The 14,079-nt window shown below is 41.4% G+C and overlaps 1 protein-coding gene across 1 annotated transcript in view; it reads left to right on the plus strand.

Moving 5' to 3' along the window:
• The first annotated feature begins 561 nt into the window (after nucleotides 1-561).
• LOC145433685 (uncharacterized) overlaps nucleotides 562-14,079 on the plus strand; it is a 29,334-nt gene continuing 15,816 nt past the window's right edge. The window contains exon 1 of the mRNA XM_080310855.1: nucleotides 562-797. Coding sequence (XP_080166981.1) covers nucleotides 722-797 — 76 coding nt within the window. The 5' untranslated portion in view covers nucleotides 562-721. The remainder of the gene's footprint in view (nucleotides 798-14,079) is intronic.

The following is a 14,079-nucleotide window of genomic DNA, read 5'->3' on the forward strand; positions in this document are numbered from 1 at the left end:
CAATGCCCAAATGTTCGGATACCATTCACCGATTAGCAATCAGCACGGCCATCGATGTCGTAATTTGGTTGATGATTGAAACATGATGTAATAACGAAAATCATATATATATATATATTATATATGTCCATAAGACCGTAAGCGTGTAAAATGAACGAATTGTGAGTTCAATAGCAATGTTGCAAATAATGATTATCCAGTAAATCGCTTTTACGAATGCAAAAGTAAATCCGGAATACTTATTATCCAGTAAATTGCTTTTACAAATCCAAAAGTAAATCTGAAATACTGGTTATCCCGTAAATTGCTTCTACGAATTCAATCTGTAATTTTTTTACCCTCTAAAAACAAGTAAATTTACTTTTGACGTGCCCGTATATTAATTTAACGGGCATTTACCGTTAATATAACTGACGGGACAAATTTACCGGTATAATTTGGGTAAATCTACGAATATTTCTAAGAGTGTAAGTATCCAATGTATATAAACGTTCATAAATTATGAGATATCATAAATATAGACATTATAGACATTGGATACGTAGTCTCACTTTATCCGACGGTAGAACAACGTATAGTATGCCCGATGGGCATGTTGGGTGCTGGTACGTGCTGGTCGTGTTACGTACGACTTTACACTTGCCTATAAATGCGTGATACTGAAACATCACCAAACACTGATCGTGTAAAATCGTTATTGAAATAAAGCTGTAGTTCTACGATGGAGTTGAAGATGTACAAGAATTTCCTACCGTTTTTTATAATGCTCCAAGCTGGCTTCGGAAAAAGTTTGACAGGTAAGCAAAATGCAGGAAAATATTCATTTTGCCGCAGTTGGATTGGATTTACTGTGACAGTCGCTATGCAGTGGTCGGGAACCTTTTTTGTCCGAAGAGCCATATTAGCCCTATTTTTTCCGTTTTAACTCCCAAAGAGCCATACATGTCAATCAACTCTTACGTCACAATTAAAAATTCGTGACGTCATGGTAGCATTGATTCCAACTCACTACATGGGATTCGTCGTGTAAGCCACATTGTCTCTATAAAACTCGTACTAATCATGCTGGCTGTCTTATTTAAGCATGTGAAACTTGAGTTACGAGAACGTATAGGTTTGGGTAGGGTATGCATTGAAATTGATTTCTGAGAATCCGAATCCATCCGACAGCTTGAGTCTCTGAGGAGCTATCCGTCCGAATCCGAACAATCTCATCCGAATATCCATGCGAATCCTAAAAATTTCGTACAGAATCCGGAAAATCCTAATAGAATAACTTTTACGAAGAATCCCGATTGTACAGCGGAGCTAAGATACATTTAGGGCGTAGCCTTTACAAAGTCTATTCCCATAGTTGGCTGATTTATATTTGCTTGGATCTTCGACGGACCAACTTTAGAGTGCTACTTTTATCACAACGGGTACATTGTCCGTTTTGGTTGTCGAGCTAACGAATTATCTTTTGACTTGAAATCAAAAGTCACGTCAGGTCAAAACTATCCAATAGTATTCGAAGCAAAGTTACAACTATCCGATAAAATCCGACACAAAATCTGCAATAGAATCCGAATCCAATCCGACAGTCTAAAAATTGTGCAAAATCCGGTCCGAATCATATATCCGAATCCGTCCGACGCTAATCACTGGTAGGGCTGGGCAAACTCGAGTACCTGATTGATTCGATTCTGAATCACGTAATATGCTTCGAGCGAGTCGAGTAATCGGACAGACTATAACGGAATATAAAACGTAAACGTTCAAATATGTACCGTTTATGCTATACCGCAAAGAATAAATGCCCGTTATCCATCTCATAAATGATACTTGGGTATTTTTGACCATACTGATTCAATTCCACTTGGTGACAATATTGTGGGATAATCATGACTTCGGAAATGTGGTACGTCCAGTAAACTTCGTAGCTTTGTATTATATGTTTCGTGCGCTACGATACCGTCAATCAATTAAGGTTTCAAGGCTTTAACAGTGAAAATTGGCATCGAAGCTTTAATTCTCGTTGATAAATTAACTTTCAGTAGCAAGAAGCGTATAATTCACCTACTCAAAAAAAATCGTCTTTTACTACTCGACTCGAATCCTTAAAATTATTACTCGATTCAGATTCGACGAGTACTCGAATCATTGTGCCCAGCCCTAGTAGGGAGTCAGTTGAGGCAGTACCTCACCTGTCGTCAAGATGAGTGAACGAAAATTGTGAAACCTTCAATTATTATTGATATTTTCTATCGATGTTCATGAATGACAAGATTTTGAACATTTTTTTCCGAAAATCACACAATTTGCATATTTATTGTTCGAAAATAAAGCGCGAAATGAGAGGTAAGGCACAGACCGGCCAAGCCTCACCATTGATAACGCAATTCCTCGTAAATAGCTTAGAATTTATTAAAACTGATATTAATCAAATGTAACTGTCGCACTGATTCCGAAAATCTAAATGCTTATCGACTCCTCAATTCTCAAAGTATTCGGCGGTAACATATTACTTACCAGTCAAGATCATGGACGGCTATGACGTTGTTTGTAATTCGAGTTTGTAATTGTAAATGTCACGAACACGGCAGTTCATTTCGCGCCGTAGATCAGGAAGACAATGTATCTTTTAAAACTGCGTTGTCATATGGACATCGTCATGTTTGCTATTCTCTTTGATCAATCAAAGTATCGTGCAATCCAAGATTTAGAGTCGGGTACATTGAATTTGCGCGTGATATTGGTCGCCGTCGCGACAGTAACTTAAATTTGAGGATTTCAAAAAGAGGGGTTCCAAGCCCCTAAACCTGAAGCCGGCATTGTCTTTACCTCACAATGACATGTTTTTATTGCCACGAGAAAAAATTATTCTGGCCGTGATGAAAATTTACTATCAAGTTGCTGCAATATTGATCACTTCAGTACAAGAATAACTATTTGGCAAAGAGCCATATCTTATACCCAAAAGAGCCATATATGGCTCGCGAGCCATAGGTTCCCGACCACTGCGCTATAGGATACAATGTATTTCCTATACTGACAAAATGCGAGTCCATTATTCGTGATGGCTTCGGCGGTCACATCGCTCTCATTTCCCCATCGCCATACCTCCCAGCGTTGCTGCAATTTCCTGTCATGACTGCTGTGCCTTTGGTAATGCGCCGTTCTTAATTATTCGTTGTATGCGTGCGTTCTGCGAACAGTGTGTCCTATATAAGCCAATGACCTTTTCACTAAGTATCGCAATCATCATCATCATCGATAATATTTGCTGCTCACGGCTGATCCCCACAAAGCACGCTAAATATGTTTGAAATGTCGCCAAATTCATCCCTAATCGCAAGGCCAGTGGTTCTCAAACTGAGGGGCGCGCCTCCCTTGGGGGTGTGAAAGCATCTGAAGGGGGTGCGAAGTCGCCTGTGAGTCGTATCATCTATACACCAATGCTAGATTGTGATTGATACCACCGGCATTGGTCCGATCAGAATATGTCTCTGAATTAGGAGTAACTATATATGGTGGATGCGTGACTGCTGTAGGGGTGCTAACTGATGCTTTTAGGGTCTGTCTGTCAAGTAACTGTGCAGAGTGCGTAGAAGGCCATGCCATATGCCATGTATAAGTAATTTTATAACAGCAGAAAATCGGAGGTGGTCAAAGTAGTCAAGACAGTTACTCCAGCTCTCTTGGTGGAGGCTTACCCGGGTAATGCCGGAGCGAGAGTCGAGCGGAAGCTGGGTGGCAAAGATCCACCCATGTCCTAACATGGAGACGTAAAACTCATGTTCCCTAGAGATGGACTAACAATCCACCCTAGAGGTTACTATTGTTTGCGAACCTAAAACGAATGAAAAGGGGAGTGCCGTTGCGCCCCCTAGCAGTAGTACCGCGGAGCAGCCCGAGGGCTATACTGCGTTCCCAGATTGTGGCCAAGTCTACAAGATCAGGGGACTGAACGTCCACATGCGAGCGAAACATCCAGCCATCTTCCACAGCGAGCAAGCACCTGACCCAACTCAGAAGCAAATGCTGCCTTCTTGTCGGATGGATGAAGGTGCTGGAGCCGTGTCCATGGACCACCAATGGTCCGATGACCTAAACGCCGCGATAGGCGATAACTCATTCGAGGTGTTTTGTCTAGCCGACATCGTCCCAGGCAGCCCGGAGAACCAACATCTCGTGGACATTGAATACTGTAAGGTATTTGGGGACAAACCCATGAGAGACCGCGCAGCCAGAATACCACCTCCCCCCCCCCCCCCGTAAAAGGCAAGAAGGCGCTGGCAGTACTGGCGTTGCCAGAACAAATACATCCGCGACCGGGGCAAATGTGCACGCTGGATCCTATCCGGCGATTATATGGATTCGCATCAAGTGCGACTCCAACTTTCCAGAGCTGAGAGGTGTTGGCGGCAGATTTTCGAGCGTGGCTCCGAGGCTGATAACAGGACTCCGGAACCCCTGAATCCCCCGGTGTGTGATCTGGTCCAACCAATCGAGAGACTAGAGTTCGATGCTGCGTTACAATCGATGAGATCTTCGGCCCATGGACCATATGGGATGACAGTGGAGGAGCTCAAGAGCCTTAATAGGGAAACCTTGCGAGCTAACTATAACTTATGGCTACTCGCTGGATGCCCACCAGCAGCAGCAATCACGATCCTGATACCAAAAGTGAAAGCAGCGGAGGACCCGGCATAATATCGCCCGATCACCACGGAAAACATGAATCTCCGATGTTTCCATCGAATCCTGGCTAAGAGGCTGGAGTCCGGGTTCAAACTCGACCCTAGACAAAAAGCCTTCACTGCAGGGGACGGCCTCATGCATAATACCTATCTGCTACAGAGTATGATTGGATATGCGAGAGAGCAAAGGAAGCAATTGTGTCTCGTATCGATAGATCTCGCAAAGGCCTTTGATTCGGTGTCACAAGAATCCGTTCTTGCTGCATCGCGCAGGTTGGGAGCTGCGGCACCCTTTCTTGCCTATGTCAAAGCATTCTATGACGGGATCTCGACACGCTTATGCGTCTCCGGGAGATGATCAGAAATTATCAAAACCCGGTCGGGTGTAAGGCAAGGAGACCCAACATCGGGCTCTCTTTTCAACAAAGTCATTGACTGGTGTCTGTCCTCACTCGATAGCGAATTGGATTTTCGCATCGGCGATGTCCGTGTACCATAGGCTACATGGCATTCGCTGATGACATAATCCTGACAGCTACAAGCCCAAGGCGCTGCAGGCGCAGCTAGCCACGCTAGAAAAGGAATTGATGACATGCGGGCTTAACATCAACCCGCAGAATTGTATGAGCCTGTTTATTCAAACTCATGGGACAAAGAAGAACTGGTCCGTAAATCCGCGATCGATCGTGAGAATAGCGGGTAAGTCAGTCAAGGCCATCTCCATGGAGGAGCCATTCAAGTACCTAGGAGTAACCGTGAATGCGCGCTGCACCCGAGTGGAAGTGATGGATCGACTGAAAAGGGAACTCGCTGAAACAACGCGAGCCCTCCTGAAACCGCACCAACGGCTCTATATGCTGAATATGCATATCGTCCCAGCAATGTACCCCCAACTAGTAGTTGCCAATGCAACGAAGAAGTACCTATGTCAAATAGACAGGGCGATTCGGGAATCGGTGCGATACTGGCTAAAGATGCCAAAAGATACACCAAATGCATTCTTCCACGCTACCCAAGCAGACGGCGGGCTCGGGATTGTTTCCCTTATGAGTCAACGGGTGCCAGTATTGAAAACTCGCTGATTTGCAAAGCTTGAGCAATCAGAAGATCCTGCTATTCAAGCAGTACTTGAATACCGAACAGCTCATGGCCGCTCAATGAAGCCGACAAACGAAACGACAAAAACACTGGACGAGAAAAACAGATCTGAACTTCTCTCAATGGTGGATGGTCGCTGATTAACAAACGCCGACAACGTCGGAACAGTATCGTAATGGATTGGTAAGACCTATATTCTGGATGGCCGAAACTATATCGGCGCAATTAAAATCAGAGGTAGCCTAATCTGATGCCTACCCATCATGAAAATCAAGGGGGAGGCAGAACACGAATCCCAGCTGCGAATGCTGTGGAAAATAGCTTCTCTGGGGCATATTTTACAAGTATGTCCACGGATCTATGGCACTCGCATTAAAGGGCACAATCGGGTTGTCAGTTACGTGAAAAGCACAGCTGAACGCAAAGGTCGCCAGGTATGGGTCGAGTCTACAATCAAAACATCAGAGACATGGAGGAGACCTGATCTAATACCGGAATACGAAAGTGGCAACGATAATGGATGTCAACATTGTGTCTGACAACGCCGACCTGGATAAAGAGCGGAAAGACCAAGTGGAGAAATACCAAACTCCACTTATCGTGCAATGGGTAAAATCCAGTGTTGGGATGACTCGAGTCATGACTTGACTCGAGTACACTTTTTCGTATGACTTGACTTGACTCGAGTCACTTCCCAAAAATGACTTGACTTGACTTGACTCGGCCCTTCAAAAATGTGGATTGACTCGTGACTCGAAGTAAAATTTACGAGTCAATTTCAAGTCATCAAGTACACAGTATCGATAAAATCACCGAATCTTAAATATGTTACGATTGTTCGAGATACGCCGGTGTCACTCGTGAGAGCAACCAGTCATTCACTGATTGTACCTATCACTGGACCTCCATTGTTACATCACAAATAAATTGTCCGCAAACGAAATGATCACAGCCTACGTTGTCATAGTAGTAGCAGATTAATCTAGTAGCAACGCATCTTTGTTTCTTAGACGGCTCGATGCTCACATTGCGCGATGCTGCTCTTTACCAACCCTCTTGTATAGTTTGATTCAAACGAATATGTGTTTATATTCTCATGGATGTGTAGATGGGTATTGTATTGTACAATATCAATTTGTATCACCTTCTCGCGGATTATTATTCGATCCTCTAGTTTTTCTGATGCTACTAGACTGCATCATTCAGCTACACGGTTACTCAGGTAATTAAATTTATATTCGTTGTTTGATTCAAGATAAATGGTCAATTAATCTGTCTTTCACACAACGAGCAATATAGTTAATGACTTTGAATCATCACTCATACTCAGAGGTGGTCAGTAACGAAGTAGCCTACTTCTATTTTTTCGAAGTACTCAAGTAGTTTTCCTCTACTTCTGCTACTTACTCAAGTAGATCTGATTTTCGCTACTTCTACTTCGTAATATTTTGTGATCTACTTACTTACTTTTCGCTATTTTCAGTTTGTCAAGTAAAAGTAGTTTAATCCTCCAATCAGGAAGATAGCCTGTAGAATTTCGGGGCTGTCTTCACGGAGTATCTACATTTAATTTTCATACAAGTTATTATTATTATTATTATATTCTTTATTCACAGTAAAACTGGTAGATACACACATAATCCGGGGAGCAACCTGCCCCCAAAGGAAAATGGCGAGATTGGAGTAAATTTTTAAAATTTCAGTAATACATTCAAATTGTTATTCCTATGCAATACACGGAGAAGTCAGATTACAGAATTGCAGCAGATGAAGAATTGGCAAGGGTTACAGAGCAGAGGTAGAGATGATTGAAGATGAAGAATCGAAATTACAGAAATTATGCTGTGATTCACAAGCGTAATTTTAGTCCAGTGGTGCATTCAAGGCCTTCCGAAGAATGTGCACAGTGCCCAATAATGTGATCTTCTGGATCATGTCGAATCGAACGTTACCCGGAATTTGTTGGATATGTCTCATGAGTTTTTTGCTCACGACCCCTGTAGCACCAATGACTATCGGTACAATGTTTATTTTGCATCGCCACATTTTCTCACATTCCATTTTGAGGTCTGCGTATTTGGAGTATTTTTCTGATTCTTTTTGCAGTAGGTTGTGATCAGCTGGGACAGCCAGTTCAATGAATAAGCATTCTCTTTTCTTTTTTAGTTTGACGATTATATCCGGGCGGTTGCTCCTGATTTCGCGGTCAGTTATAACTGGTACATCCCACAGAATTTTTACTTGTTCGTTTTCTGTCACTGGTGCTGGGCTGTAATCGTACCAATTTTTTGTCGAAGTGGTGATGTTAAAATGTTTGCATAATTCAAGATGAATGTAGTGACCAATCCTATTGTGTCTCCATGTGTATTCGGTAGCTGCAAGTGCACCACAGCCGGACATGAGATGTGCTACAGTTTTATTTTGGTTGTGGCACATTCTGCATTTGCCGTCCGTGTTTTGCTTCAGAATTCTTTTGCGATAGTATTTTGTAGGAAGCGATTGGTCTTGTGCTGCGAAAATGAATTATTATTATTATTACACGGGTATTACAGTGACGCTTATCGCCGTTTAGGCCTTGTGCGTCACGACACAGATATAGGTACAGTTCAGTTTCATAATACAGTCATTATCTTCAACATCATATGCATTGCTTCCTCGTTGGACGACTTTCAATCAGCGCATTCACTTTTCACTCTTCCTCTTGCATGCGTCCGTCTTCGGGTCTCAGCTGCCGACTTTATGAGAGCGTGGCTTGCTCTTGCTCTTTTCAACACACTGTTTGTACAGCGGGATCGGCGATGAGGAGCCCAGATAACCTCCGACACATGGAAACATGGTAGAGCCGAGACTCGAACCAAGAACCATTGATGTCCTGATTCATACAAGTTGAGTAAAGCCGAAAATTTTCATCGCGCTTCGCGCTCAGTGGATACGGAGTAACCAGTCTGATTTCACGAAAGTATCGGTGAATGTAATTTGGGTAGGGGGTTGGCGTGGTTCCGTCCACACCGCATTGTCGCCCTTTGCCCATATGAAATATTTCATCACAGTATGTATGGCTCATCATAACGTTTGAAACTGATGTTTCGCAATCTAGCATTTACTTATCATATCGTAATCTAGCAGTCCATAGCGTGTCCTAATCTTACTTTTCTTTTGTTCTAGAACTGTTTTAGCATACCAGCCTTCGAAACTTTCTGGACTAAAAACATGAAATACGGGCCTTATAATATGGGGGAGTGCGCCAAACCATGATATTTACTAAACGTGCTGTTCGATTAAACATAGGATTAGTATCGCATTTCCATATCAATACTATCATTTTCATCCCATGACGCGGACGAGCACTTATGCTGTTGAAAATTGAATACCTCCTGGTATGCATCAATATGAATCAAGCCTGGCACTTTTCGCATATTTCCATATCAATACTATCATTTTCATCCCACGACGAGGACGAGCACTTATGCTGTTGAAAATTGAATACCTCCTGGTATGCATCAATATGAATCAAGCCTGGCACTTTTCGCATAGCTCAATTTGCACCATTTGACAATCCATGCGAACGAATTATGATCGTTTTCACAACTACTTACTTACTTGAGTAGATTTAAAGTCAGTCAATTCTACTTCTACTTCAAGTAGTTTTAGGTTGCTTTAGTACTTCTACTCGTACTTGAGTAGATATTTTCGTCGCTACTTCTACTTCTACTTGGGTAGCTTTCTTGACTACTTTAACCACCTCTGCCGTACTTCGAAAATTCAATTTGACTTGAATTGTGACTTGACTCGTGACTTGACTTGACTCGACTTGACTTGACTCAAGTCACCTCCAAAAATCGAGTGACTTGACTTGACTCGAGTCAAAATGTGCAATGACTCGAGATGACTCGTGACTCGAAGGTAGTGACTTGATCCCAACACTGGTAAAATCACGAACAAAGATGGAGGAGATACGTGTCGCCGGTATAGTGCTGGACTGGAGAGGTTCCTGGGGCGTTAGAAGCGCGGAAGAACTGATCAAATCTGTGGGTATGACAGTCGCGGACCTCCGGGAAATTGCAGCTATCGTATGCGAGGGAGGTTTCCACGAATGGATCATGTGGAGCAAGTCGACTTATCGCATTGCTCGAAGGTCGCGTTATAGACGATGAATTGCCCGAAAGGGTGACGAAGCCCCGAAGACTCCGACGCGTATTATGGGTTAAGCTTTTTCCATGCTCTTGCAGAACGAAAGCGAATAAAGCATGCTTAGGACTATAGCATTTACATGGTGTGTTAGGAGGGCCTGTGACCGAGCTAGCGCAGCCCTGTATACTGCACTAGGCCTTTATAAGCAATAAACCTTCGAAGTAGAAGTAGCGACTCAAAAATCTACTCAAGTACGAGTAGAATTAGTCCTTTTTAAAGCAGCCTAAAACTACTTAAATTAGAAGTAGAACTGACTGACTTTAAATTTACTCAAGTAAGTAAGTATAGTTGTGAAAACGATCGTAGTTCATTTGCATAGACCAGGGGTGTCAAACTCAAATTGCTCGCGGAACTGAAACTAATTTGAACTCAAAGTATGATACTGGTAATTGAAAGAGAAACATAAATACTACTTTTAAAAAGCGGAAAATGTATTTCATGTCTTTTGTCCAGAAACTTTCTACATAGTGGTCTGCTAAAACGGGAGTAAAGCTAAGAAAAAGTCAGAGTCCACTTTTCCAGATTAGTACACGCCAGGGGCTGCTAGATTATGATATTACAGGTAAATGCTAGATTGCGAAATGGTAGTTTCAAACGCTATGAGGGGCCATATTTACTGGGATGAAATATTTTATATATGGGCGACATTGCGGTGCGATCGCATCCACTCAACCCACTACCTAAAATTATATTCACCAATACGTTCGTGAAATCATATTAGTCTACTGTGCGCGAAGCGCGACGACAATTCTGAGCTTAATACAACTTCTATGAAAATTAAACGTTGATACTCCGTGAAAACAGCTCTCAAATTCCTCGGAATATCTTTCTGATTAAAGGATGAAACTACTTCTACTTGACAAACTGAAAATAGCGAAAAGTAAATAAGTAGACCACAAAATATCACGAAGTAGAAGTAGAAGTATCGGTAGATTAGATCTACTTGAGTAAGCAACTACTTGAGCAACTACTTGAGTACTTCAAAGAAGTAGAAGTACTTCGTTACTGACCACCTCTGCAGAAAACTCATAAATTGGTTTTCGATTTAGCTTTTGGCCAGATACATTTGAGTCAAGTCCAAGTCAGGAAATAGGAGGTATAAGACACCAAAATCGCTAATATATATATATATATACTACGTGCTGCGATTTGACATGATTATTTTTGACAAAGTATTCAACATCTAGCTCAGAATTATTGATCTGCGTATAGTCCTACTTTCAAATGTCAGAGGTCTCTTAACAGTCATAACTAGGGCAAGATTTTGTTGCACTAAAATCACGAGAAAATTGCACTTAATTTTAAGCAAAGTTACAGTAAAACGTGGCATTTATAATTTTTGCTGAATTAGTAAGGGCATGACATACTTGAAAGGTTCCGTTGTATAACCTATAGTTCCTGCATATCTGTCAAATTTGTTGCTTTGCCATTTCACGGAGAGTCTGGCGACTGGTGAGACCGCAAGAAATTACATTTTTCACCGGTACACAGCAACAAAATTACGCAATGCGGGACTAATTTCCCCCCGAAAGTCAAACAGCAGAGCGATTACCCCGCCCCCTACAAAAAGTCAAATAACACGCCCCAAACCCCCTAGGTCTGCGAAATTGACCCAAGGCATTGCAGAAAAACTCACTCTTACTCTTAGCGACTTTGACAAAATCAATAGCCTGAAAAAGGTGACCCAGTGAAATGTAATTTTCGGCGGTCTCGTCTGGGCGTTCGTGAAATGGGAAGCTATCTCAAATTTAAACGATAGAATTCATATAGAGATCTATTTACATATTGTTCGGGCATGGTCGTGTTTCGGTTGCGCTTGGCAGGGGCAGTTGAACTTCTTGCTTGCAAGACATTGTGTCATATATAACAGTCAGATGCAGCTAACCTATCATATAGCTCATTGTTATGCAAATCAAAGAGAATAGAATCATACCGGAAATAGTCTATAGCAGTGGTACCCAACGTGGGCGATATCGCCCCCCAGGGGGCGATTTGGTGGTCTAGGGGGGCGAAAATGACGAAGGGGGCGACAGGGGGCGAAAATGGACAAAGGGGGCGACTGGGGGCGAAAATAGCGAAGGGGGCGATAGGGGGGCGATGACGCTTCAAAACGGATGACCTTTTTTTTTAGTCAACCCAAGGTAATTTAGTTACAAAAGTGTGTCAAATTAGACATCGAGCCGAAAATTTGACCTTTTTTTTTTAGTCAACCCGCAGGTGATTACAGTTTGTATGCCCAATTTTCGGTACACAAAATTTGGGGGGCGATGATCGGTGTTGACCTTGAAAAGGGGGCGATGGGTTGAAAAAGGTTGGGAACCACTGGTCTATAGCATGTTTCAAATCACTCCTTTACATTTTGATGCAATATTTGATCAATGTTGCAGTGAAAATTGGCATAAAAAATAGAGAAAAGTTGCAAAAAGTTGCACTATAACATCCCCCGAAACAGCTTAAAACGCCATAGTAAATAGATTCTGAGTATCTAGGAAGCTGTCGAAAGCTGTAAAATAAAGTTGCAAAAGTTGCAAAAGTTGCAAAAACATGACCTATTCATAACATTCCATGCCATCAAACAATGCACTGGTATCGCAAACATTCTGGTTCCTCTTTTTAATATTTTTTAGATATGACGATAAGGGGGCCGCAAATTTTTTCACTACCATTAAGGGGGGCGTGTCTTAAAAATTTTGAGAGAACCACTATGCTATCAGGCCGAATCTTTCAGTCGCCAATCCGCAATATAATTGCTAAATATAGCGACAAAATGCTAAATTGACATTTTCTAATGGCAGCTAGCTATATTATGCTTGTGCAATGAGGGATAATGAGTCAGTAGTGAAAACAATATTAACCCATTTACTAGCATGAATTGCTATCCGATAGTATACATAAATATAGTAGCCTATATCTAAGTCCACTTGGAAGCTGTTTGATAGACCTGGATTGTGACTGGAATAGTCATTTCGTTAGTATACACCAGGAATAGGGGCAAGGGTATGAGTAAATAGGCTATTGCTCATCAAAACGTCTGAAACTATACCGTTTCGCAATCTAGCATCTACCTATCGTATCGTAATCTAGCAGTACTTTCCGTGTCCTAATCCGGAAAAGTTGTTTTTAGACTTTTTTGAGCGTTGGATCTGTTTTAGCATACCCCCGTTGAAGCTTTCTGGACAAAAGACATGAAATATATTTTCCGCTTTCAAGAAATACCATTTATATTTCTCTTTTAATTCGCACTATCATTGCTTTGAGTTCTTTTATCTGGAGAACATACAGGTTGAAGTTTAAAATCAAAGGGTGGTATTGCTTCTATTTTCCTGAAATAAAACTACAATATAAGCTATATGGCATTTTTACGATCCGCAATATTTTCTATTAACGTATACCGATCGCACAAAGTGTTCGTATCCGATACAGCTCTTTCGTATTGCTTTTCGTCTTAACTTCGAGTCTTGTGATACAGGGAGGACGTCATGCCATTGTCATTTTATGAAACTGGGTGTTCGAGTAAACAAAAGATTAGAAACGCTTTTCCATAGCAAAATTATTATTAGCATCCCATGATGCGGTCGAATGATGCTTATGCTGTCAAAAATGCATACCTCCTGGGCTGCATCAATATGTCTCAAGCTTTCTGCACCTTGCGTATAACTCAATTTTCATCTTTTGAAAGTCCACAGATATTATGACTGTTTCGCAACTACTTACTTACTTGAGTAGATATAAAGCCAGCCAACTCTATTATACTTGAAGTAGTTTTAGGCCCACTTTTAAAAGTACTTTACTTTACTCTATATATATATATATCGACTTTTCAATTAGATAAAATAAAAAGGGCAAATAAAATAAAAGGGCAAAATAAAATAAAAAGGGCAAAATAATATAAAAAGGGCAAAATAAAATAAAAAAAGGGCAAAATAAAATAAAAAGGGCAAAATAAAATAAAAAGGGCAAAATAAAATAAAAAGGTCAAAATAAAATAAAAAGGGCAAATATAATAAAAAGGGCGTACTTGAGTAGATTTTTGCGTCTCTAATTATACTTCTACTTGAGTAGCTTTCTTGACTACTTTGACCAACCTTTGTTTATGATGAGCATGCAA

The sequence above is a fragment of the Botryllus schlosseri genome, chromosome 2, assembly GCF_051294905.1.
Source record: "Botryllus schlosseri isolate E-star chromosome 2, Bs_hap1, whole genome shotgun sequence".
Taxonomy (NCBI): domain Eukaryota; kingdom Metazoa; phylum Chordata; class Ascidiacea; order Stolidobranchia; family Styelidae; genus Botryllus; species Botryllus schlosseri.